This window comes from Patagioenas fasciata, chromosome 2 (assembly GCF_037038585.1).
Source record: "Patagioenas fasciata isolate bPatFas1 chromosome 2, bPatFas1.hap1, whole genome shotgun sequence".
NCBI lineage: Eukaryota > Metazoa > Chordata > Aves > Columbiformes > Columbidae > Patagioenas > Patagioenas fasciata.
In genome coordinates, this window is record NC_092521.1 from 158,765,243 (window position 1) to 158,793,123 (window position 27,881).

General features: G+C 40.5%; 1 protein-coding gene across 4 annotated transcripts in view; it reads left to right on the forward strand.

Annotated features, from left to right (window-relative positions):
- Positions 1–1,695: 1,695 nt before the first annotated feature.
- Positions 1,696–27,881, forward strand: part of ESYT2 (extended synaptotagmin 2) — an 83,558-nt gene continuing 57,372 nt past the window's right edge. For 3 of the 4 annotated variants that reach the window (XM_065830049.2, XM_071805315.1, XM_065830050.2), the window contains exon 1: positions 1,696–2,251. In XM_065830049.2, coding sequence (XP_065686121.1) covers positions 1,889–2,251 — 363 coding nt within the window. In that variant the 5' untranslated portion in view covers positions 1,696–1,888. The remainder of the gene's footprint in view (positions 2,252–27,881) is intronic. The other variant, XM_065830051.2, reaches the window with a different exon arrangement.

Below are 27,881 nucleotides of genomic sequence, written 5' to 3' on the forward strand. Positions count from 1 at the left end.
TACTGAAACTCAGGAGTGAGGAGTTCACAAGAAAGTCTATATAAGCAGGACAAGTAACTAGAAAAGGAATACAGTAAATGCAAAAAATCACCTACATTTACTGTAGTTTGATGTAATTAGTGTCCAAATGGGCAACAGCATCATATGTGATACCCCAAGTTGAAGGTAACAAGCTTTTGTAGGGCATTACACGGCCCTGCAGTCCCCTCACTCTTACACCCTGTAGGTGTTAGGAGCTCTCTAAAAAGACCCAAAGTAAGTCCATTGTAATTTCAAAGATTGGATTACCATATAGTTGTAAACTGTTGATTTTATTACTTATGTTTTTATCATTTGGTCATTCTGAATTTTCATCCTAACTTAATTATACAGGTGGAAAACACATATTGTCAATGGTAAACTGCAACATAAGCCCATGGCCAGAAATCGTTTTTGCTTAGAGCAGTCTGTTGTGTCCGACTGCAAGCAGCGAGGGAATTTGGAAAGGTGATACAAGAGAGCAGCACGTGCAGTTGTCAAGATAGGGATTTTTTTTCCCAATTGTGCTGTGCAGAACTGAGCAAACAACTTTTCCTTTTGTGGTGCTGCCTTCCTGACTTTCCCTTTCTCCGGATAATGGAGACGAGGTTGTTTTCACTTCTTAAGGAAATAAAGCTTATGCAGTTTTCCTAATTGTCTGTTTCTATGTGTTTTCATAACTTTTTAGGGTATTGCCTAAATGAATTTTCTCCCTTTCCCTGCCTGCAAATACTAGTCTTATAAAGTCTTACAAACTTTGTAAAAATTGGCGGCTGAAGACAGGAGAAAGTACCCTCATTCCCACTAAGTGAAAGGTTGGATATTTAAAGGCAAACCAAAAAACCTTCTGGTAAAGGCCGAGTTTAATCAGCAAGTGTGTACCAGCAAACGGATTAGCACACAGCTAACAACAAGCAATAGCCGTTAGAAAAAACAAAATTATTGAAAAGATAAAGGAACAGTAGGAGGAATGATGTGGGAACCAGGTGTTACTGTGATAAAGGGATACAGGACACAAGCCTGTAGAAAATCAGCTTTTTTAGTTCCACAGATCAGGACTGGTGTAATAACAGGAGCCTGGGTCGTGGTGCTGCCCTGGGTACTGCGGTGGATTCACGGATTTCAATAGACAAGAGTCAGCTTTATCTGGGAATGTGCGAACAGAGCTTCAGGAACACCTGTTGTAACTGAGGAGTAGAGCAACTGGCCTGTAGTTCCGCTGAGCCATTGATCGCTTGGTCCTTTAATAACATCCCTCAATGGAGAACAAATATAAGTATGAAGGGTGTCACAGGTAAAAAACACTCCACCGCATACATGACTAAAGAGAGCAGGGCTGTTGTGCGGTTTTGCCCCTGAGGAAGCACGTTCGCGGTCCCTGAGCCTCGGCAAGCCGGTTCTGCTCCGTGCCGCCCGGCAGGAGCTCTTTCCCTTGTTCCGACCCCTCGTTCCTGCGAGGCCGAGCAGCGGTGGCCGTTACGAGCAGCCTAGTTCGGAGGGGAAGGACGAGAGGGAACAACCCCCGGCGGAGAGGAGGGGGCGGCAAGACGTCCGGCTGCCCGGGACGGGGGGAAGCGGCGGTGCCCAGAGGGCGCTAGCAGCCCCGGCTGCGGGGACGAGGCGCCTTCTGGCAGCGGCACAACCCGCCCCCGCGGCACCGCCCTCCCCGCGGCGGCGGCGGTTTGGGCCGGGCCGGCCCGAACCCGGAAGCGGGCGGCGGTTGGTGTCGGTGCGCGGCGAGCGGGGCCGGGCGCAGGATGCGAGGTGCCGCCGCCCTGCCCCCCTGCCCGCTCGCAGCCAGCGCCCGAGGAGGAGGAGCAGCGGCAGCGGGAGGAGCGGCAGCAGGAGTAGGAGCCGCCGCTGCGATAGCATGAGCGGGGCCGCGGCTAAGCAGCCCCCCGGCGCGGGGACCGCCACGGATCCCGCCGCCGCGGAGAAGGCGGCGGCTGGGGACTCGGTGCCGGAGCCGCCGCCGCCGCCGCCGCTGCTGAGCGTGGACGTGACGGGTTTGGTGTCGCAGTTCGCGAGGAGCTTCGTGCTAATCTTCCCCGTGTATGTGCTGGGCTACCTGGGGCTGAGCTTCAGCTGGGTCCTCATCGCCCTGTGCGGGCTGTTCTGGATCCGCAGGCACCGCGGCGGCAAGACCTCCCGCCTGGGCCGGGCGCTCGCCTTCCTGGAGGACGAGGAGGAGGCGGTGCGGCTCAGCGTCTCCTCCGCGGATCTGCCTGCGTGGGTGAGTGAGTGGCCAACACCCTTGGGGCGCTTCCGACGGAGCACTCGCGCCCCGCGGGCAGCGCAGCGGCCGGCCGGGCTGGGGCCTGTCAGCTGCCCCGGGGCGGCCCCTCCTGCCCGGGCTGAAAGAGACTCGCTGCAGGCCGGAGCGCCAGATCCGGCCTGGCGGGAGGGAAGCGCTGAGGAGGTGGCGATTCCCGCGCTCCTCGGCTGCTCGTCCCCAGCCCCTTTGGAGACTCGGCGGGAGCGGCGTTGCCGGTCGTGGCCCGCAGCCCCGCCGGGTCCCATGTCCGTCCCCATGGCTCCCCCGCCCGCCCCGGCGCCGCCACCCGGCCCGTTAGCACCCTCGGCGGCCGCGCCGCCTGTGCCGTGCGCTGACAGCCCCGCGGCGCTGAACCTGTCACAGCCGGGATTTCCCTCGCAGAAATAAACTTCACTTCAGGGGTTGGGGATTTTTTTCACCTCAGATGCCTGTGGCACACAGTGACAAGCACGTCTCGATGTAGTGAGGTCTCTGCAGCGCACAGGTCTTGCAACTTGGGCAGGAACCTTTTCTTAAAAAGTTGAGATTAGAGGCAGAGAAAATTGGTATCTTAAAGGTTTTATGGTTGTCAGGGAAGCGTTGCTTAATAGGGACAGAAAAATGAGGTGGCGTTTCTGGCAGATTTCAGGGTTGTGACATGGGGACTAAGGTAAAGGAGCGTTGGTGGCCTTATTTGTGCATCGCTGTGGTTGGTTTTAAAAGGTTTTCTCTGAAAGTGGAGTCTTTGAAAGTTTAAGACTTTCTAATAAGTCTTTAGAACTGCCATTATTGTTTTCAGATAAACTCAGCTTTAAAGTTGAACGCTTTTTCTTTGTAATTTTTACTTTGGAGGATTAACAGTTATTTAAATAGAGCTGACGGCCACCAGCCAGCAGTGTCAGTGCTCATCCAGGCCTCTCTGCATCCTGGTCTGCCTGGTGATGTGCTGTGCAAAGCTTGCTGCTCTCTTAGTCCCCATACCTTAAGTCTTGAGGGTTTCTGCTGTATCTTTCCATGTGATTTCTTGGTTGGTTACTCCCCACTCCTCAATAAGAACCACGCATATCTCTGTTAGGTTCTCTTTGCACTCACTGTGCATTGAGCAGTGCTGCAATGATGAATATCCGAGTAGCTGTTTTCATGTGATGAAATTGCTATACCTGGTCTGACCAGCCCCAGCTTTGCTAAGGACATTATGAGAGTTCCAGACATCCAGAGACAATATGAGTGTGTAGGTGTGCAGTGGGAGTCTTTTATTTACTCCTGTTTCTTCATATCTTTTACCCGAGTTCCAGCAGATGATAATGATAAAAAAGGGTATAATGTTTAAAAGAGATGAGGTGGCTTCACTGCTTGAAGATGAGCTGCGAGTCTTAAATCATGGGGTTAATAGCTCTTAACGTTAGCTTCGGGGTGTTTGTTCTGTTTATTTTTTTTTCCTCCCCTGTAATCATGTAGCCATATAATGGAAGTGTTCTGATTTGATGCATATAAAATGAATTAACTGAAACTAGATTTGTTGTGGAGGGTTGTATATGGTAACTATCTGCTGGTAACTAAGCAGTAGATATTCAAGCTTAGTGCTGTGTGTAAATTGTATTTTAAGCTACAATTTGTTACCTGTGATGACAATTAATTCCTGTGTGGAGTTGTCCGAATAACTAAAGATGTAGAAAGGGGCCTCTCGACTGAAGTCAGAGGCAAAAAATCATCAAGAGGAATGAGTGCTGGCTGCAAATACCTGCACATCCTAGAAAGCAACTGATCAATATGCAGGGTTTCCCCAAAAATGTGACCTTCTGATATGCCAGTTGGCAGACATATTGTAAATCCCTGTTGTGTTTTTACCGTTTTGATTTCCCTCTTCGATTATGTTCTTAAATTTTAAAGGTCTTGGTTCTTTTCATTCTGTTGACATATATAGTATATTCTGGAAGTATCATGTTTCCAAGTAAATGTAGCTTCCAGATGAAATGAATCTGGAAAACTGAAGTCTTCTGAGAACTGAAGGCCCACTTAAATCAAAAGTGGTCTTCAATGTCTGCTGTCACAGTCATTAAACTTTATATGACTTGTTCTGCTGCCTCTGTAATGTGTCTTGGAAGAATGCTGTTCTCCTGCTTTTTATGTGTTGTCTTGGAGATTCATGGATTTCAGTCATATTTCAGATAAAAGTTACTGGATGGTATATAGAACCTGACATCTCCTTAATGGGTATTGAGTTTATCCATCTCAATGTGAACTCCAAACTGGTATATTTTCGCTTGGTTTCTGGTCAGGGAAATAAACTTTAAATTCCTTGAGTAGGACAGTGCTGTGTTTGAAATATAGGAAATTTTTTATTCCTCTGGGACTGGAACTGAGATGTAATAAACCATTTTTCAACTAAAACTATGTAACATTCCAAACAATTATTTGACATGTGGTATCTTTCTGGGCTCTTGATGGGAAAAGAGCTTTAGCTGAGCAGCAGCGTTATCTAGGTGTGAATTCTTACCCCTGCACCTACCTTGAGATCAATTGCTGCTTTAGTGATCAGTGAGTGGTCAGTAATACTGCGTTGAGCTATTTATTTTTGAGAAAGTGGTCATTGCAGGAATAATGAATTAAGATTTTTCTGATGGCAATATGCTCAGTTACAATTTGAAAGTGTTACTGTTGTACTATCACACTAGAGTTTGTAATGTTATATATTAGTTTCCTAGGTTAGATTTACTTCTTCCATAAGCAGGTGGTTATACAGTAGAAAAATTCTGTACTGTGCATGTTAAATGCATTAATTCAACATGAATACAAGTTACGTTATTGAAAATGTCAACACTGAATTATTTACAAGAAAAATATATGTGCTAAAAAAATATTCCGTTTACTGTCTTAAAAGAAAAAGATCTCTACTGAGACTTGCTAACATGTAGTTGTTGCTCTGCTGCATGTTTGAAGATGTCACTGATTACATGCAGTGGGAGGGAGCAGAGGTGGGTGCTTTTCCAAGTAATTTGAAACTAGGCAGCAGAATTTACAATGAGGAAGAATTGGAGCTCAAAATGATCTTCAAGTAAAGTCAACATTTCTTCTTTCTTAACAACATTTTTTTATACACTAGATGTGTACTGGAATGAATGTCATTAAGATGCAAACATACATAAGGAAAGTGGCAATTTAAGTATCACTAAGAGGTAGGAAGACAGGACTCTCAGGTTGTAAAGACCTGCTATCATGTTGCCTTTTGTTTTTGAAACAGTAGTGGAATTTCATAATCTAAGTGGTATCACAAATTTGCTTCGTTCTTTCTCAGAACAACCCAAAAAGTAAATATGATTTTGCCATTGTGGGGTTTTTTTGTTGCTTAATGTGACTTTTATAACATTTCAACATCTTTTTGGGTAAGTGAAACTTTGACTCCTGTTTTCTTCAACATACAGATAAAAAGCCGTGCTGAATATTTTTCTCTATATTGATTGTAAATTTGGCCTGCTACCAGGAGCTGTATCTGTGTGCAGTCTGTCAGCAGTCAGCAGGAGACCAAAACAGGAATAAATCAGCGTTTTTAAATAATTGATTCTGAAAACAGATTTAGACGTTTTTCTTTATATCGCTAACCATGTATTTTATAGAAACTGAAATACTGTACATCATTGTAGTAAAAGTAAGGTCATATTAACACATCAGTTACAAGTCTGCTCTAGCATTTTAGGTCCGACAGACTTGCTTGAGTTTCTGTGCTAGTTTGGAATGAGTTTTAGGGTTTTCGTTTTGTTGTTTTTTCTCATCTACTGAAGGTAAAAGGAAAAATCTGCCTAAACCTAAACAGGTGTCTAGTCACCTTTTTCACCATTAGTCCCATTGTGAAGAAATCTGTTAGATCTTCTTTCTCTTGGGAAGCTGTATGAAATTGTTGCAGAGTGTGAGTATTGTGAATTACCATTGAACTGCTATACAGCTGCTACACCTATAGGGGAGAGATAATGTCAGCATTTACCCCTTTTGCTAGATGCTAATGTATAGCTACAATAATCAATAAGATAGTCATCAACCCATGCTTAGTTGAGTGTTTTGCAAGGGTGCTGTTCAGTAAAGCATGACTTCAGTGGTAGTTGCATATTTCTTAGTTGAAGGTTGTATTGAATGTTGAACAAACTGTTAGTGTTTAAAAGATGAGGAACCATTCTGAGTATAAGCAGAATGTGTCTGAAAAAGGAAATTGTGATTTATAATTATGAAATTATTTGTATTTAGTCATGTGTCTTAGAATAAAATACGCATACATATATATTTCCGCCACCCCCACACACACACACCCCGCCCCAAGCCCTTCTGTGAACTTCTTGTCAAATACACCGATTATGTGGTTAGAGCAATGAAGGCTTTGGTATTTACTGGTGTCAGGAAGGCAGACCCAGTATGTTTGTGGAAGGAAACATGGTTAGGTAGCTCTAACTGCAGAGTCTCATACTGCACTGAGTGACGTGCAGAGAAGGTTGAGGTGGTTACTCTCTTAGGTGTATTTGATATGAAGATTTCTTAATGATGTAGAGTCAGACTTGCTAAGTGGATCTTTGATAGTCGAGGACAGGAATCTCCAAGTAATCCTTCCTGATGGGTGTTAAGTATGTACTCAGTAAACCTCATAAACTTCTGCAATGCAATGTTTGTTTTTATTTGCCCTAGAACAAAAAGATTTCCTCTTAACTTTTAATTATACATTCGGTTAATGCCATTATTACTGGAGCTGTTGGAACCGTAGGTGGGTTTTTATACAGCATACTAAAATATGAGAAGGAAGGCTGTGAGGCATTGTGACACATTCTTCTGATCCTTTCTCCAAATGTTAGTTGAACATGTTAGGTTGAATTTTCTGAGGAGTGATTTATAAGAAAAATTACTTCCATGTATGGCTACTTAATGCTAAGCTGGATCTAATCCATTTATATGGTTCGTACTGCAGACGACCATATACTGTAGGCTGCCAGCCGACATCTGGAAACTATGAAGGGGTGTAAAGAAGGATGGAATAAGAACTTGTGAGTACTTAACAACTGAAGCCCATGTCCTTTTTCTGCCTGATTATTTTTTTTCCATATTCTATTCTGGGTGCCTCGTAGTGTATGTATACATACATCTGTGTATTGTGGGTTGTGTGCCTTTTTTTTGGCGGTTAGTTTTTTTCTAAGAAGGAAGTTTTATTTGTTTTAGTATTACTTCTTGTAGTTAAGAAGGTAACCTGGCTGACTTTCTAAGGTTACTCCATAGTTAAGAGGCATGTGAAGGATGGTTTTAGGAATGGAGAATCAACCACATTTATTTTAGGCAATTGATCATATATAACTGTTTCTCATATAAAATTTTCAAGTTTACTCTGTTAAACCTATACTGAAATGATGTCTGTCATATAATACATTGTCTCATGTAGTAATGTGGTGTCACTAGGTGATTAGTATGTAAAGATCTTTTTCCAGAATATTTGTGGTAGAAGGCCATGTGATGAACGGATATTAATGAACAAGATTAAAAAAAAGCTAAAGAAAAATATTAACATGAAAGTATTACTCTTGTCTCTTGAACTATTTTTAGGTGCTACAAGCCTTTTAAATATATGTGTATAATACATTCTTTTTCATATAACAAATTAATATTACATAACCATTATTACAGACTTTTGGGACTATTTCAAATGTATTCATTAAATGTGCTGTTTATCTGAATAACTAAGATGTGTATGAGTGGTTTTGGGTTTTGTTTGTTAGTTTTTTAATTTTCATGTTAGTCTGCTGGTGTTGTTTCCATGACTAAATAGTTTTGCATATAGGGGCTGGCTCAGCTTTAACCATATTTGAAAACATGGGAGTCATAAAGATCTTGTCCATAAAGACTAAGGTTGTATAGAAGGAAAAGAAAGGTTGACTGGAGTATCAGTTGACCTTTTCTACCTCCTCTACAAGATTAAGTTACTACTACTTTTTGAGATTGTGGGCACATCACAGATTGTGGTTGGATATGCATTCTAATTTTTTTGTTGTTGTTTTTTTCACATGAGAACCTGCTGGGAAATAGGAAGATGAATCAGCATTACTGTCAAAATATTTTGATTGTAGTTTTTAGTAGAGAAAACCCGTTCTAGAAATTTGAAGTATTCAAAACAATTATTTAGTGTCCTGTTCTCATTTTTTTTTTTTTTCAAATGAAAGAAGAGGCAGCATTTTGTTTCTGCTAAGATAAAAATCTTTGACTTAAATAATTTGATTTACATTGCAGTTTATCTCACATTTATCAAATCATTGCTAATTATAACATTGAAAATGTTCTCTGCTGAAGTTGCCTTTAGCATAACTTCTGAGCCTTGCAGCAATTTTGTGCTGACCTTATGCCTATACCAAATCTGAGGTGTGGATTTGTGGAAGCTGTTTTTAAAACTTATTTTAAAATACAAAGTTTTAAAGAATGCTGATTTTTAAATATCCTCTGTAGTGCCTGAAACCAGTTTGTCAGAGCCTTATAGTAGTACATCAGATTCTGAAAGCAGCAGTTAATGATTAAAAATTAACTTACGCCATTGATTTGCTATGTTTCAACATGTAGATAGAAGGGGATCAATAAAAGAGTGTGATCCTTTTGGAAGGGTTACAGAAATAAGAGATTTTATATGAGGCACTGGTAGTTTAGATACAGTATTTTTTGACCTGTGACGTCTCATATTTCTCTTTGTTTTTCCTTGTTGTTGGACAATATGAAGTAAATCTGATACCATGCTTTCCTAAGGAAGTTTCAAATGGACTCCCCACCAGCAGCTCTGGAGCTTTTCTGCGGCCAAGCCTGGGCAGCTTCTGAGTTTGATGTCCCCAGCTTGACAGACCAGCAGAATTTCAAACGCAGGATATGTAGAGCTGCTTTTGCATCTTTGGATGAAATACTGCACCACTTCTAATCTTTGGCTGGTGTTTGTGAATGTATCATGAAAATAAAGGATATACAGAGATGGAGCATTCAACATAGAATTGATTGTGAATAAGAATGGTCAGGAAACAGTATTTTGATAAGGAGAGGGGAGAATGCTTTTATTTTAAACAACTGTTTGAATGAATTAAATTATGAAACAACTATTTGGGGCGATCTGGCATTTTATCACTAGTGTAACTTTTGGTGTGTACGGCACTTTGATACTTCTGAGTAAAATTTCAGTTGAAAGAGGAAGAGTTCTTTAAAGTACAGAAAGAAAATGAGGAATAAGAGGGAAGAATCAAATCTAGAATTTACGAAAAGCGACCATATGTGAAATGGTGGAGGCCAGTTGCCAGCTTGATGTGTTTGACGGAGTTTGTAGTTGTCCAGGATGGCATGAAGTGACCCAGGACCTTTCCTCAGCCCCATGTGCCATGTGCTGAGTGCTTTTCTCATTCTGCAGCAAAAGAAAGAGCGGATTGCGACAGCACGAGCATTTCTCAGACAGTCTAAGTGCCTTTTTGAGGAAGCCTTGACTTCTCACTAGGTGAGACTAAAGTTCTGTTGGGGACAAGTAGGAAAAGATGATAGCATAATTAAAGATGTGTGTGTTTTTTGAAAATAACCAACTTATATTTGTTTTCTTTCTGGCACTTGCCACCTTCTCTGTGGTTTGATTTCACAAATGTTGTTCCTTTTATTCTGTTTTTAATGTAAGTTTTGTGACTTTTCTTGGCCGGCAATCAACGAGTAAGTCACAAAATGGATCATTGTTACACCTGGAGAGTGAGGTTTTCCAAACTTGCCATGTCAGCTAATGGAGTAACTGATAGCAATAGTAGGTTTATTCTCTATTGGCTAGAAGTGTCCAAATTAAACTTGCTTTATAAGGAAATTTTGTCACGAAAGTGAGGTTTGAGAATCCTGAATCTTTTGTGGGCAGGTGTTCAGCAAGTGCGCTCGCCTTGCAAACTCCATTCTATTTACCTCAGCTTCTCAAGATTTTTTTGTTTTGAACCCTTGTTCCTTAACACAGCCCTGGATGGTCTCTACCTTTCTATCAAGGCTTGGGTGAGGACCCGTGTCCCATCTCCTCTTGAATCCCATTGATAAGGTGCCTGGGAGAGGGGGAAGGAGGGGGGTCCTCAGCTGTCTTGCTGTCATTTGATCCCCATCCCCAACCTAATTCTAGGTTTTTATTCCCTATAGCTTCTACCAAGCTCCCTGTACCAGTCTTTGTTAGACTAGTGGAGTTCTTATTTTCTTTGCAGTTTAAATGGTGCAGCCTTTTTGTTTTATTCTCTCTGTGTGCTTCCTGTGATATTGTTAGAGGAGCAGTGAGGATTTCAAAGCTTCTTCCTACTGATGGTTCCTTATTCATGAGATATGTATAAATACCATCCCTAAATTGCATTTGTAGGCTTTGTAAGTTTTTCTCTGCATTCTAATATGGCTATTGCAGAGAGAAGCAGAGGGTTTTGTTAAAGGGAATGATTTTGCAGTTTCAAAAGGAAGTAAATGTACACTCCTGACAAAAAGGATCTTCTGCATCCACTGCATTTTCCCACTGATTCCTTGTGTCAGCATTAGAATTTACTTGGCCACCTAACTGTAAGTTTTTTGCCAGGTTTAGTGTTCAGCTGGATCAGTTCCGTGAGTTGTTTTACTGTGTAACCACAGAAGTGCTAGTGCCTACAAAAAGGAGGTTATGAAAGCCTGTGGTTGGGTTTAAAGTGAGATGGAACAATCGCCTGCATGGAGAGGACCTTCTTAGAAAGAGGTGGCACATAACACTGCTGAGATGTCTTTGTGGGGAAGCAGTTTGAACTGGAACAGTTTATCATGTCAAATTGCACATCCAAGTTGTTTTATAACATTTCAACAGACCTGTTAACATACTTAATCATCAAACATATCAACACTCAGTACTTTGATCCAGCTTAAAAGTTGGCCCTGTTTTTAGTGCGTGGTTGGATCAGATGAGCTCCAGAGGTCTGTTCCAAGCTGAATTAGTCTGTGATTTTTGTTTTTGATTTAACCTGTCGCTTAAATTAGCTTTTGGTCTCCACTTATGGCTTACAAATTATAAGAAACCTCTTCTGCATAAAATACCAGCATTTGCTTACCTCTTCAGTTTACTAGCAAAAAAAAAGATGTCTATCTTTAGAGAGTGTTTTGTGGGAGGCGGTGAGACTTTTTAAGTTGTTCAGAAGCCTGTCAGCTAAATAGCTGGTATTAAAATTCTGTGCAGCAAATTGCTAAAACATAAAATTTTTCAAGTGGAACTCCTGTTACATAAATAACCTTTGGAAAAGGAGCATTCCCGTATAATGAGTCATTGCACAAAGTTTTGTCTGCTACACCCTGATGTGACTACAAAATTCTTAGGAGTTGAACATTTGAAACAGGGCTAATGGTTTTCAGCTGAAGCAGTCGGGAATTAAAGTACCATTAAGTTGTTACTAGAAATACGAAACTGGTTTTACTTGGCTGAAAATAACTGTCATATGACAGAAGAGCATTACGTTGTCATTTGGCTGTCCTTATCATATAGCAGCATGAGTCAAGTTTACATTAGGTCAATTGCAAGCACTTTCACCTAAGAGATTTATATTTGTGATGTAAATTGCATACCTTTTTGCATCTGTTTTAATTGAGAGTGTCTAGTACAGACTGCAGGACTATTGTTTTCATAACCTTTGTTTGCATTCCTTTGGGTAGATACTGGCTCACATGAACTGTCCAAACCGACTGAAATAGTTTCCTAATAGGAATATTTTGAAAGCTGTAACACTGAATGCAAAATTGAATGTATTGACAGTCCATCGTCTTGTATTCCATCCCTGTCTACCTTAAAAGGAAGGTTAGGAAGAAAGCAGGTGAATCTCTAAAAATGCAGTGTCTTCTTGTTTCATTTTTAAAAGTAACCAGAAGATATGTTGAAGCATGAAGGTAGCTATGAAACCTTCGTTGTTCTGATTTAAATTAATTGTGCAGTATTATAATCCACACTTCGGCTCTCAAAGTTTATAAGTGTTCATGTTTGAAACACCTTACTAAAAACAATGGATGGTGGAAAGGAAAACATTGTGGGGGAGAACTCAAATGGCACTTAGCAGCTCAGGAAACTCATAGTTGGCTTTGTATTTAAGCATTACTGCTGCTTTGTAATACATGGTTCTTCATGCCTTATTTCAGATCTGCATAACTCAATATAAAAAAATGTATTTGTGCTTTCTCAGATACCCTACTTCACATAGCCTATTCTGTAGACTGTTAACTTAATCGGCTTTGAAAAACAACAGTAAGTAAGTTTATAACTTTATATCCAAAAACCTGACAAGATCTCTTGTGGCACTTTGCAGGGAAGAGTATTACAAGACGTGCTCTGCACTGTTGGCTTTTGTGGAGGCTTGTAGAGCAAACTCTGCGGACTCAGTGGCAGTTTGATCCATCTGCGTGTTTCAAGCAGACTCAGTGTAATGAATGGGTGATACTTCAAATGAAGAAATGTCTTTTCTTAATTTGTTCATATTTCCTAGTACAGCAAGCTTGCTAGTCCAGAACTTGGAAATATTGTAATTTGCTTTGAGACAAGTCTCCTCCCTCCTCCCCAGTCTATTGATTCATCTTTTTAATTGTTGAGCTAGAATGCTAAATTCTCTTGTATGTGTGGCTAGGAAGTTGTCTAAGTCTAGTAATCAATTTTGTGATGCAGACTATATTATAAAATGCTGTGTTCCTCACCCAATAACTTTATCCTAAAATACTTGAACTAGAAAAAGAACATTTTTCCACCCACCCACCCTCTGCCAGTTAAATCGCAGCCAGGAAATGAGAAGAGAGTGTTTCATGGGGGGAACAAAAAAAAAGCCAAACTGGCGTTCAGTCATTTGACTTGTATGTGTTATGAGAATGTTCAAAAGGGATTGATATATTGGTCTACATTGTAATAATTTCTTTTTCTCTGTTTGTTCATGGTAGTCTTTATTTTGGTAGGGAAAATACTTGGGCTTTTGAAAGTGTGGTTTGTCTTTGTGTGTTGTTTGTTTGTTTTACTTTTTAGGCTGTGTTAGGTATAAGTACAGTGCTGATGTGAATGTGCCCAAGCTGTCCGTGTTTCTTGGATAAAATGAGTTTTCTTGTTTCTGTCTTGTTCATGTAAGTCTTTACGATGAGAATTATACATAGCCAAATTTAATAGAAAATGAAACCTTTTTAAAAAGTTGCATATCATGTCTGCTTGTGTTGTTTTCAAGTCTTAACATAGATGTGTAGTAACAGAAAACATATTTGCCAACTATTGTTTTTTTCAGTTCCTTTGTGTTTTGGAAGTTTTGCAATTATAGTCTGAAGTTTCTTTGCCCTGTATGTCCGGTCTTCCCTCAGTTTTCTAAGGTGAATAATGAAAATGTTACTAATCTGTTCACTTTGTTACACTGATTACCAAGAAAGAACCCTGATGACGTTTGGGGGCTTGTTTTTTTTCCCTTTTTAGTTCTTTAGGGTAATCCATTACACCCAGAGCCATATAACAGCCTGAAAACAGTTTGGATTTGGAAATCAGTTTTTTTTTTACAAATGAAGTTCCCATATAAGAATACAAACTTGAATTTTACATGAGAGATGAGGACCTACAACAGTGTTCTTTTAAAACAGCAATTCATGATTCAGTGATTTGCTTCCAGCATACACATCGTTATTGATGTACTTGCTTTCTTTATACTGAATATTTTCAGTTTTCTGGCACAACTAGGCAGCCTGTTGTATTAGTAACGCCATAACAATACTTCTGACAAAGTTGCCAATGGAAGTGTATCTACCTGAAATTAGGTATTTTTTCTCTTTTCTAAGATTTTCTGGAATAGGAAGCAGAGGCATTTGTTCTTGAAGGGAAACTCTGCTAAAGGGATGGAAGTGGTTGTAGCTTTACTTACAGTTGCTTTAAAACATTTATCCTTGACTTAGTAACATGGATTCTCATCTGTGTCCTCAGAGTGGAAGCTGAAAAATGGTAGAACAGCATTTAACCTTCAATTGATTGAGAAGCAATGGGAATTTATCTATTTGTCAGAGAGAGGATAGTAATTAATCAGTGTTCCTAAAATTAATGAGGTTTAAGCTCTGACAAGTCACTTCAGAATTTTCTCTATTGTAAAGTTCTGATTCTTGATTCCCATGTAACACAAGCTTCTAGTTTCGATGTAATGTGTAAGGACTTTTAAGATAATTTGCCTCCTTGCTTGAGACTTGCAGTGCTTGGGGAAATGGTTTTTCTTTTTGTCAACCCCAGGTGGCCTGCGAGTTTTCATTTGTTCCAGTTTCTTCTTCCAGCTATCAAAGTGATGAACTCCAGCTCTGCTTTCTGCTGCTGTGATTGTTTGCATTGCCAGGCACATGGAAAAAACATTCCTGTCTGTCATAGCCTAGCGAACGCAGTGTAAGTAAAGCTGTTACGTTGGGATCTCCCACTGAGTAAGTGAAATGGAAAAAAACCCTGATTTGGAACAGCTCAGATTAGTCGATGATATAGGATTTGGGATGTCACTGTTTTAACAGAAAGTAACTAATTATATGAGCTCCTGAGGATAAAAGAGAACATTGAGAATGAAGTATTGAAATACATATCTCAAAGACCGTTTTATTTTTTTCCAACATAGTCTACAAGTTACTTTTGATTGCAGACATTTTGACTGCAGATGTTTCCATAGGCAAATAGATCTTCAATGATTTAGTTAAAACAAAAGTCTTCAGTTCATTTAGTTTATATATTAGAAAATGTCAGCAAACTTAACATTCATCTACAAGACTACTTTATGTCCTAAAATTTTTCAAATACATTGAGCAAAGTCAGTAGCAGATGCAGCAAATCAATATATGGCAATGGCAGTGGTGCATTTGATTTCATTGTGCCTTTGATCTTGAAAACAAATAAAATCCCTGCTTTTTGCCTTAGTGGCTAGTTGTACTTGGAAAAGCCTTTATCAGATTTTTGAAAATCCTGTTTTTTCAGCTGGACTGATGTAGTTGCAAATTAACTGCTCTTTATGCAGATCGCTGAAAATAACTGTGGCATTTTACTCAGGGGGTTTGATTTCATTTTAACTGTCATCACTGCATGCTTCCAAACTCAAGTGATGTCTTTTGCAGGAAAGCTATTACATGTGATTAAGAGCTGGGTGCAGATCTTAGGCCGCTGAAAAAAAATCTGTTAGTTGAACTTGGGCTGGGATTCAGGCCTAAAATAACACAATCAACAGTGAAAGCCATAAAAAAACTATTGTCAATTAGTGCACACAATGAAGTTTGCTGTAGCAAACTGAAATGTAGATTCATCCTACTGGACTTGGGCACCTCATTTCAGAGATAAGTCTCTTTCTGCCATCTGCCTTTAGTCAGTGGGAATAGATGAGCTGAATTTTTTGCAGGAGGTTCCATTTCTCCATGTAGTAAGAACCTAAAGTAATGAGGCCATAACTTCACTGCTACTTTTTACATGCCTAAATTTAGCAAGCAACAATGTGGGACACAGCTGCTAGATTTTAATTAATACATGTAGTAAGTGTTCTATTGTAGAACTTCTAAACAATTATTAGCACCGTGTAGCAGCATCTGCTGCAAAATCTGCTGAGTGCTGAAGTGCTAACAGTGACTTGGCTGCAGATATTACTCCTTGCCTGTGCACGAACATTAATTTCTCCTTCAAGAGAAGTGCAGACTAGGGAAGGCTTTGTTTAGAAGCAATCAAATAAAGTGACATAGTTGTTCTGGCATGGCCATGGGCAAGACGTCTTGAAGCTAGGTTTTAAGGAACTGATCAGCTAGGTGGTCGATTACTCGGAGGTCAGGCAGTTATCTTTATTGGTCAGAAATTTTCACTCGTAGAATTAATATTCAGTTTGGTTTTAGGCACGAAGTGTTTGGTTTCCACTTACAACTAGAATTTGCTGAACCTATATTTATATATATGTAAGTCCAAATTCATTGGAGACTTTCTTTACAATCAATACTTTCTGTGATTAATACAGGCATCTCCAAAGGACTCTTATCTGACCATAAGAGTAATGTTTCAACATGTCAGATGTGTATCTCTACAGACCTGCATTTCTCTCTGTTAATGATAAAGCGGGTGTAGAGTGACTAGATTATTCTTGGTCACATAAAATATAGGATTTTGAAAGTTAGAGAAGAAAAATTCAGCAATTGCAATTGCCTGCTGATCACCAACATTTGAATCTTTAAAATTGGAAACCTTTGAAATTGCTGCAAAGCCACCTATAGGTAAAAAGGGTTGCTGAGATGTAAGAAGAGTCTTCCTGTTGTTGTAAACTGCATACCAGTAGGTATGATCTGATTATCTCTCATCCAGCTGCTGTGAAAATATCCAAAGTGGGACAGTAGGTGTGGAATAAAATGCAGAAATGCTGAGCTTAAATATCAGTAATAAGCAACTCAGTCTTTAAAGACACTATTTTGCACCTAATGTTATGATCCAATTGTAGGCGGTATGTTTATAAAGTTACTACTGCTGTCATTAATTAAATTAGTATTGATTTATGAAGGTGATTTTTACTGCTGAATTTGGAAGTAGAAGAATATAGGCTGGTTATAATGGTTGAGTTTAGGGTAAAGAGTATTCGAGAGATCCCTAAATGCTTGGGTTATCTTCAGCATTGATGATAATCAGTACTATGAGAGAAGAGGTGACAGCTCTGTGCTGCATTTATAAAAGGAAAAATGTATCCAGCTCTTCTTTCTTCACTCCTGCTACCTCTCCATCCCATCTGTCAAACACCCAACAATTCCAGCAGTCTAATGCTAGAATGTTCCTCCTCTGTGTCCAAGAAAATACCGAAACTTAATCGCTCGGCTACTCACTACCCATCGTTTGTTTGAAGGGCAGTAACTGCCTTTATACAAGGGCTATTAATAGTTTCAGTTGTGGGCAAACATCTTCCTGCAAGCACTTGCTGAGCATAAGAAATGGCTGTGTGTATAGAAACAAGTTGTTGTGGTTCAGGTCAGCAACTGTGCACACTTGATTGGGCACGCTACCTGGAAGTACATTGATGGTGTTGTTGATAATCTTTGGTGTATACTCAATATGGCGGTTTTTCCACAGTTTGCTTTCCACTGAAGGGCTGTTTTTGTAACTGCTTATGTAAAAACTACTGTATAGTATTTCAAAAAAATACAGGAGCTCCTCTCTAAACATACACAAAATACATGAATTTACATTAAAAGCAAAGAGATTAAAATGGAGTATAATTTGAGCCATATATGGCCAAACCTTAAACTTCCCAAACAGGGGAAGGCAGGTTCTTTAGTTTCCAGTATTTAAAAAAGTATATTACCTTAGAAAGAGGATTTATGGTTTTTAGAGTTTATGATCACTTTCTTTCCCTGTTTTTTCAGGTAGAAAAGCTTCAACAGAGGCTGGAGAATGTTTCAATGCAGATCATCGTAAGGCAGTATTTTGAAAGCTGCTATCAGTGATGGTTTGCAGTCGTAACGTGGGAGAGTGTCTGTGTCTGCAGGGAGCTGGAATCTCAGGGGATGTTCTCTGGAACCAGGGCCTGCAGGAATTCTGATAGGGTGAGGGGGAGCTTTGCAAGCTGATGCCTGGGCTTTTTATTTGTATAATATTTCATCATTTGTATTTTTGTATTTACTACTGATCTCTTAAAAGATGTAATCTTCTTGAAATCTGGTCACTTTTCTTTAAAGACAAATATTGGTTCTAATGGCTTACAGAAAGCATTGGTCTTGCAAGAGGTTTGCAACTTGCTGGATGTTATACTGTACAGATGCTGTATGTGTCAATCCAGTAGCATAAGCATACATGTTTTCCTTGGATAATGCGATTTCAGTGGTATCCTTTCCTTCTGCAGGTTTATGTGCACTTACTCTGCTTTTTCTAAAATAGCGTCTTGGATAAGAGGTGCTAAGCCAGTCATGGGACAGATATTCCAGCTGAAAGACAGGCTATTGAAACAGATCCACGGTTTGGATGTATACAGGAATTACAAGCTGTGGGCACAGATTGAAAACATGCTTGTAAAACCTTTTCAACATATAATAAAAATACCTTTCCTACTTCAAGCCCAAGTGATATTAGTGGGTGGGGATTTGATAGGGATTTTTATTGATGTTGAACATTATCTTGTGTCATTTGATGAAGACTTTTTCCTCTAAAGTGTCTTTTGTTGCTAACTCATAGAGTCAAAATAATAAGACTGATATTTATAGATGAGGAGAATAGTTAATTTAGTTGGGAGGCAGTCTGGCTTTTGCTTCCACCTTGTAACTCAAACATATGATGTAGCATAAACCTAAGTTTAGAAACTTGGTTTAGCAGGGAGTGTTTCAGTCTTTCCTTAGCAACCAGCCTACCGAAAACACACTAGAGCTGCCCTTCCTGGGCTGCACTGGGGAATGGCAGCAAACTCTGTGGTTTTAAGGTGGAGCTTATAAATAGAAATAGGATAATGACGCCTGCATTTTCAGGGGATTGGAGTTCAGTGGTCAGACTGATTTCTACTTATGTATTTAATTGGTTGCGTATTTTCAGCATGATCCTGCGTGAGGATAAGGGCTGCCCTAAAAATCTAGAGCGTCAGTTTTGCTTTAAGTAAACTTAGCTGATACAAGGGGATTTGTAAAGTAGAATTAATATTATCTTTTGTTTTTTCTATTATTTTTTCTTTTTCAAGGGGTAGAAGGGATGAAGGAGGGTGACAAGAGCTGCTAAGCTGCTAAGGACTACAGCCAGACTTTGCAGGAGCTGAGGGGATATTGAAAGAAGGATAACTCCATAGTACTCCTTAGTTTTTTCTTCTCCTAAGACATTGCTTCTGGTTGCTGTGTTAGCTGCACCTTTGATCTCTAGTGCAGAAGTTCCTATATTATGTGTTGCCAATGAAATATTAGATTTTGAGTATTTTTTTCTAACAAATAACACCAGTGCTGAAGTACAGTCCATTGAGTGGGACAAAATTGTTTTAGAGAGCATAGAGAACAGCTTTTATGAATTTTAGAAATTTTAATGTGGACCTGATTACTAGAAATATGGAGCTTTGTATAAGAATCTGGTTAAATGCTTGAATGGGAGAAGCAGAGTTGCACATGTGAGCTGGTTGTCATCCAACACCTGACAGTACCAGGTTAACTAGGGGCTTTCCTCCCCACCTCTTGTTACCACTGTGTTAACTGAGACACAAATTAAACATTACCATGCTTTTTAGTCTCGCATTATTAGAATGTTTGGGTTTCAGTTACTTTCTCAGCAGAGTTTTATAGTTTCAGAGAGAGTTTATCACTGACTATTTATGAGTTCAACAAAACTGCCAATCAGTCTGTCTATACCGTTTGTATTTTCTGGACTCTCTGTGGTAAGTTCATAGTGTTTCAGCTACAAATGATACAGGGGGATTTTACAATGCATGTTACACCTTGGATGGTTTCTGATTATGTTTAAAAATGTTTTAATACCAAGAATAAACTCTGGCCTCATAGTACTGAATGTTGTGCAGTATGTTGAAGTTACTTCTTGTGCCAGATTCAATTGAAACATGAGTGTGCATGTATTTTCTTCTAGTGTAAGAACTAAATAACAAGCATATGAGACCTAAATAAGCATTTTCTACAGGCTTGTTTGACTTCTTAGGATGCAGGTTAACCCATCTTGAATTTGCATGCTCTGATACTGTATTTTGACTTGAATACCACAAAAAAATAAAGTTCCCTGTTTTGCTGTTTTGTTTTTCAAATGTAAATTTGCAGTCTGCTCAAGTCAACAAAAAGTGAGTTCTATCTGTCTTGTTGGAGTTCACATAGATTGGTTTCAAATGTATTGTGAATTTTAAATTAAATTAAAATTAAAAACAGGTTAACCATGGGGTTCAGTAGGTGGAGATGTTTCATGCGAAAGTGTGCACATTGGGTCATAGGAGATCATTGTACTCTTCAGTAATTAGCTGCTGTTAAGCCCGTTAAAGAGGGGAAAGGAGATTTGATCTGCCAGAGAAAGAGGACAGTCTGTCCTGAGGAAGGTGGTCAGTCCATCCTGAGCACTTATCTTTCTTAAATTTATGTCCATTTTTGCATACACAGAACTCTTGCAAGGTTCCCGTAGAGAGAATAGCTATGTAATGTAGCAAATGTTAACAAGAATAAGATCTCCCAGGAGAAAGAACCTCAGTGAGTCAGAGCTCCGGGCTATGGGGATTAGTAAAGCGGGTAGTGGGTCAGTGGAGTAAAAGGAGAAGGAACCTTCCACGTATTCGTCTAGACAGCAGCACCAAGAAAGGCTGACAGTTTGGTGCAGAGCCCAGCATTTCTTTTCATAGCTGTGCACAACGCAAAAGGACAGTCAGTTGTACTGTGAAACTGGTTGTATAAGCTATTTTGAAAGCTAATATGTAGCAATCCAGAGAGGAATATTTTTCTTCTTTTGAGAGCGAGGGACTCTGACATGCAGTGGAGTGGGAACAGATCTGGATTCTCAAGGGAAATTAAAAGGAATTTTTTTATGCAGGCTTAAAAATACAAAATATTTCATGTTTTTGAAATGTGATAAATTGAAAATAAGGTCTTATTGCCTTATAAAATTTGTAAGCCCCAAAATCTCAAATTTAATGGTATTAAGACTTTATTAGGAAAAGGAGGAGAAGGAATGAAATTACTTTAGAGAATGAAAGGGTGAAGTTGATAACATGTCAAAAAGGAGTAGTGTGCAAGATTTTTCCAGTGGTAAAATTCATTGAGCCCGTACGTCTCTGGTTCATGCTATACCTTTAAACAGCTTCAACATTTTGGATCTGGGTCTCTCCTTTTAGTAATGGTTGCAATGCTTGTGGGAATTTGGAGCCGTGCTACAATATGGGCTGTCATTCCACGTTGTATATTGTAAACCCTGGTTGCACTAGGTGTCTGTAACCTGGTGTGATAGCGGGACTTTATAAATCCGCTTCTTGATATTCTAGTTCTTCGATGTTTAGATTGTTACACTTTTCAGTTTTGTTGCTGTTGTGGGGTTTTTGTTTTTTAATCTGCATTTGCCCTGGCCTTTCGTTGGACGTCAGCATTTAAAATATAATGGTTATTGCTGTGAATGCCCACTGAAGGTGAGATTGGAAAAGGGCATCTTGCTGTGATAACAGTTGATAATGATTTCTGGCCTTCTGAAAAAGCAGTAGTGTAGATAAAACAGCACTATTGTAAATATGAGTAGTAAGTGATCAAAATGTTAAACTTAATTTCTTATGTTGCTTCACTCTAAGAAGTGTTCAACATCACTTCTGTGCCAGCTGACAATTGAGAAGAATGGTGAACTGTTAGATGAAGAGGGACTTGTTAGGAGTCTTCCACTCCCTTGAAACTTGAAGATTGCTCTTTCACTGAGTCTTTATTTGTAATGGATTCGGAATGGTGGATATGTACTTCAAGGGTGTAACTGAAGGGCTGGCTTTTGGCAGCAGACATTGCTCACCTGTTGGGAAAATGTATATCTAGGGGACCCATTGAGTCTCAGTGGACCTACATGCTGAACATAATGATCATAGAGTCATTTCAATTGGAAGAGACACTCAGGTTCATCGAGTTCAACCATAATCTAACTCTGGTGCTAAACCATGTCCCTAAGAAACTCGTCTAAACTCCTTTTAAACACCTCCAGGGATGGTGACTCCACCACTTCCCTGAGCAGCCTGTTCCAATGCCTGACAACCCTTTTCATGAAGAATTTTTTCCTAATATCCAATCTGAACCTGCCCTGGCACAACCTGAGGCCATTTTCTCTTGTCCTGTCACTCATTACTTGGGAGAAGAGACCAACCCCGTCCATGCTACAGCCTCCTTTCAGGCAGTTGTAGACAGCGATAAGGTCTCCCCTCAGCCTCCTGTTCTCCAGGCTGAACAGCCTCAGTTCCCTCAGCTGCTGCTCATGGTTTTAGTCATTGCATTGCTAATTTATCTAGTGATTTCATTAGTGCTTTTATTTTTTTTTTCTTGTAGAGAAAGATTAAGACATGATTAATGTTTTTGTTTAGTGAAATTTAGCTCGAAAGGCTCTCTTTCTGGGTTACAATAACTAGTTTTGAGTCTTAGGAATACTTCCTGTCAAATTTGACATATTGTGCCTTATTGCTGAAGTGATTTGCTGGAAATGTCCCGCCCTGGGGAGCAGAGATCTTATTTTAGACACGATCCAGCAACCTTCATTCAATTCTGGAAAAAAAATACTACCTAGGTGTGAAAAGCCTGTCTCTCTGTCTGGGTATCGGTCTTATGTCAGAGGTTTTGCCTATGAATCCTTCAGGAAGTGGAAATCATTGAGAGTTTTGGGTTTTTTTTTAATTGTCCTGTTCCAGTCCAAACTCATAACTGAAAACTTAAAATCCTTTTCCAGCTGGAAAGTAGAAAAGTGGGAACACAAAGATTCAGGAAAAATTACCAGACCTTCTTCAGTGGCAGTGAGAAAAAAGCACTTTGGTTATGGAGTTGAGTTCATCTCTGTATTGAAGCCTGAGTTGTGATGTAGATCATACTGGGATACTAGTACTTGAAGATAATTCTGAAATTAGGCTGAGATGAATCTGTGGTAGAGGACTGAAGGTTTCCATTTAGAAAGCGATAATGGACTAGCAATGGAAAGCTGTGTGGTTCTGTCTAGCAGGCATAGTACGCTGTGTTTAGGGTAGATTCTGCATCCAGATACAACAGAAACCCATGACAATGTATTTCCAGATGTTTGGAAGGAAATTGCATAACTACTGGTGCTAAGGCAAGGGATTTTTACTTAGGTGTAGTGATTAAGCCAGGATGCTTCTGGAAGTTAAATAGTCCTCGGTTTTTGATTTCTAGGCTGAGCAGCTTTCTTTAAGTTGGGGTTGCAAAGGCTGAGTGTCAGGCTAGAAGGAGGATTTCCCAGATCCCTCACTGACTAGCACACTACTGTTCTGTCAGTCTTCCAGAGCAGCTGCTCTGATGCCTGGCCCAGGGGATTTTGTTATGGCAAGCTGCTGCTAAGTGGGAGGTTCCTGGTTAACTGTACTGCAGCATGCTTGCTCCATCTCTGCAAAAATAGCAACACTTAGGCAAATTCTATCGAGTTTTTGTACTGGTGAGTCAAATTGCTGAAAAGTAATGCAGTTCTTGACGAGCCTCACTGCCAGAATGAGTGAAGCGTATTTAGTAGATGTTGAAGTGAAAGATATGCATGGAGAAAATGAAACTGATGTGCTTTGAAACGTCTCTGCATCCTTCAGTTCTGAATTGTGTGACTGGCTTCTGAGCTGCCCTTTCAGTCAGATCAGAGCTCAGGAACCTCTTCTAGGCAAATCCAGCATTATTTTGCATTGCCAAGGACATTGTTTGCCAATAGAAGTTAGGAGGAATGCCCAGGGGAGAATGGGCACAGCTGCCACAACTTGAAGCTGGTCAGATTTTTGCTAGGCTGCTGGTGAAAACTGGAGGATTGGTAATTTTCTAAATGCTGTTCCAGTGACACCTGTAATCAGAAGGAAAAGAGAGGGACAACTTTCTCAATTACAACCTTATATATGTATTTTGTATGTAATATACATATATTTAAATCTAAGCAAAGTAGCATCTTTGTATTATTTAAATGAGAAACATAGGTATATTTATGATCACTGGAACATTTAAAAATGCATTAAATATTTTGAATTTGATTTTATGTTCTAATTGTAGCACAGCAGTTTGGATGTGAGATCTCTCTGTGTGGTGAGGGCTTTGGTGAAGTTCAATAGCGTGCGTAAGGGTAGCAGTGACTGTTCTTACAGTGCTACTACCATTTGCAGCATTTTACGAAGACCTGTTTTATGCTAGTTTAGCCTGGCTTTACAAAAAACAGGGCATGTGCTGTTAGTAATTTTCCTTCTCTCCCAGATACGGTGTATACAACTGCATGTTAGGAAGTCTGTCCTTCAGGACATACCAGGTTGCTGAAGTATCTTGTGGATGTGAGCTACTGTTTATTCCAGCTTTGAGGTGGTCAGTAAGTTAGGCCTTTCTTTAGGCCTTAGGAAAGGGAGAGGAACAGAAATAAAACTTTCTGTGCCGTGTAAAGACTCTCAGTTTTATTATTTGAGGTATATTAATTTTATTACAGTAGCTTTCCTGTGTTGAGTATTGAAACCCGGAGGTGTTGAAAAGCTGCTCGTTTCAGACTTTCCGCAAGTGCCGACTTGTTTCGTGTTTAATTGCCCTGTTGTTGAAAGAATTAATTTTCACTTAGATGCTCCCAGGGCCTCTGAAGCGGATTGCTTGGGAGGCACCGGAGAACACGGCAGAGCTCACACTGCAAAACTCGTGCTGAAAAGCCGCTGTGATTTGTTGTGGCAGCTCTTGGGCCTTGCTGAGCTGATAGGGGCCGTTCCCGTGGGATGGCGATGCTTGTGCTGGTAGAATGTTTTAGAAACATTTGGTGGGATATCAAGTGTGTGTTTCTAATCCTGCCCTTGTCTCATAGGTGCAAATCTGACTCAAAGGGCGTGCAATTCATTTTTTTTTTAAAGGTTTACTTTGTTTTCCAATGTGTTGTCCAAGCGCTTAAGTGGCTTACATTCCAGTTTATAAATAAATACAATCGTTAACCTTGCTTGGCATTACTACTGTTTCTTCTGTTGAGGTATGTTTCCACTTTTTCCAGTATTTCCATTTTCCTTTCAGGTTTTATAGTGATCAGGAAGCCATGGCAACAACTCTGAGGCCCTTCCCCACCTCCTTTATCTCTATATTTTACGCCATGTGTGTGGTGTGTTCTGGGTTTTGTGGTTTTTTGGGGTTGCTTGGTTTTGGAGGGGTTTTTTGGGTCGTTTTCTGGGGCTTTGTTTTTTGTTTTGTTGTGGTGGTTTTTTTTGTTTGTTTGTTTTTGTGAGGTTTTTTGTTTGTTTATTTGTTGGTTTGGTTTTTTGTTTGTTTTGGTTTTCATTGTTATTGTTTATGGGCAATTACTATCAAAACCTGTAGTGCCTATTTGAGATAGGTTGAATTTTAGGTTTACTGATTTACACAGCTCCTTCTAACTACTGTTTTGTGAAGTACCGTGCGGGCTTTGATAGTTAGCATATTAAACCAAGCTGATTTTCTCTATTCAGCCTGCTTCTGGATCTTCCAGATGCTTCTGTTGAAAGACATCACATATACAGCATATACTAATGGTTCTCAGTAAAACTGCTTCAAGAGTCCTTGCTTAATCCCCGTACTGAAAACATGCATAATTTTTAATACTGAATATGAATTTTGCTGTACAAAAGCTAATCATTTTAATATATTTAAGACTGCAAACACAAAATCCATGCCAAAGTGTGCTAAACAGAATCAGGTTACCAAAAAATGCTGGAAATAGCAGTTGTTTGTTAATTTAGTAGCAAGCGCTTGTGGTTAATAGCAGAATTTTTGAGGAACCCTAATTATTAACAATTTAACCTTCTCTTCCAGGAGTACTAAATCCTGCAGTTCTGTAGCAGTAAATATTTACTGTGTTTTCCCTTGTAATTCAGTAGAAATGGGAACTACAGTATTTCTGGGCTTGAAGTTGGGTGAATGTCCTCAGGCCAGCCCGCTTTACTGAGTGGAAAACACCGGCGTGAACAGCTGTTAAATTGAGCTTGAATATCACTGTGTGACACTCTTTATTCTGTTCAAGCTGGGATTCTTCTTAATTCTTTTACTAAATTTCTCTGGCCTTTCTGAGTTACCACTGCAGTGAGTTTAGACGAATAAATCTGGCAGTTATAATTCAAAGGATAATTTAATTTCAGTGTGTTTCTTGCCACACCACCTAGACTGAGGCTTAGTAGTTAAATAATTGCTTATGCTGTGCATTCAGAAGGTGATGTAGAACACTAAAACTGGGAAATTCTAAAACTAAAATGAATTCTAAAACTGAGAAATTCTGTTCTGAATTATGGCTGGTTTTATAAGGCACCAGTCTGGACAGTGATATGTGGGAAGGTTTATCTTGCAGGGGCAAAAGGATGCTGGGGCAGGAATTAGCAGGGCTCATTTGGAGAGCTTTAAACTACATTTCAAGGGGGATGGGGTTGTAGCTGGGCTTGCACCAGTGGGGCAGCATTACAGAACTGATAAATACCGGGAGGCCTCCCATATAGGGGTATAGGGTTGAAATCGGTGTGCTCAGCTCGCTCTCTGAAATGCCTATACACCAATGCACGCAGCATGGGGAATAGGCAGGAGGAGCTAGAAACCTGTGTTGGGTCAGGAGATTGTGATCTGGTGGCAATTACAGAGACATGGCGGGACAGCTCACATGACTGGAATGTGGTCATGGATGGCTATGTCCTTTTCAGGAAAGACAGGCCAGCCAGGCGAGGTGGTGGAGTTGCTCTTTAAGTGAGAAAGCAACTACAATGTATTGAGTACTGTCCGGGCATGGATGAGGGGCGAGTTGAGAGTCTGTGGGTGAGAATTAATGACAGGCCGGCAGGGGTGATCCTGTTGTGGGTGTCTATTACAGGACACCAGATCAGGGTGAGGAAGTTGACAAGGCCTTCTACAGCTGAGAGCAGCCTCACAGTCACAGGCCCTGGTTGTTGTGGGAGATTTCAACTACCCTGATGTATGTTGGAAGGACTACTCAGCCAGCCAGCCACAGTCCAGGAGGTTCCTCCAGTGCATTGATGATAATTTCCGGATGCAAATGGTGGATGAGCCAACTAGGAGAGGAGCGCTGCTGGGTCTCATCCTCACTAACAAGGAGGGTCTGGTTGAAGCAGTAAAGGTTGAGGGCTGCCTTGGCTGCAGCAACCATGAGATGGTGGAATTCAGGATCTCTTGTGGCAGGAACAGAATACCAAGCAGAATCACAACCTTGGACTTCAATAGGGTCAACTTTGTCCTTTTCAAGCAATTGCTAGGGTAAGTCCCATAGGCAAGAGTGCTTGAAGGTAAAGGGGCCCAAGACAGTTGGTTAGTGCTCAGGGACTGTTTCTACTGGGCATAAGATGAGAGCATCCCGACACGTAGGAAGTCAAGGAGGGGAGCCAGAAGACCTGTGTGGTTAAACAGGGAGCTGCTGGGTAAGCTCAAATGGAAGAGGAGAGTTTACAGATCATGGAAGGAGGGGCTGGCCACTTGGGAAGAATATAAGGCTGTTGTCAGAGGGTGTAGGGAGGCAACTAGGAAAGCTAAGGCCTTCTTAGAATTAAACTTTGCAAGGTGGGTCAAGAACAACAGAAAGAGCTTATTCAAATACATGGCAGATAAAACTAACACCAGAGGCAGTGTAGGCCCACTGATGAACAAGGTGGGTGCCCTGGTGACAAAAGATACAGAGAAGGCAGAGATACTGAACGCCTTCTTTGTCTCTGTCTACTCTGCCGGAGGCTGTCCTGGGGAGCCCCATACAGCTGAGGCCCCAGAGGAAGTCAGGACAATGGAGGAGTTTGCCTCCGTTGATGAGGACTGGGTTAGGGAGCAATTAGGCAATCTGGACATCCATAAATCCATGGGTCCGGATGGGATGCACCCATGGGTGCTGAGGGAGCTGGCTGAGGTCATTGCTGGACCACTCTCCATCATCTTTGCCAAGTCTTCGGAAATGGGAGAGGTACCTGAGGACTGGAGGAAAGCAAATGTCACTCCAGCCTTCAAAAAGGGTGAGAAGGAGGACCCAGGTAACTACAGA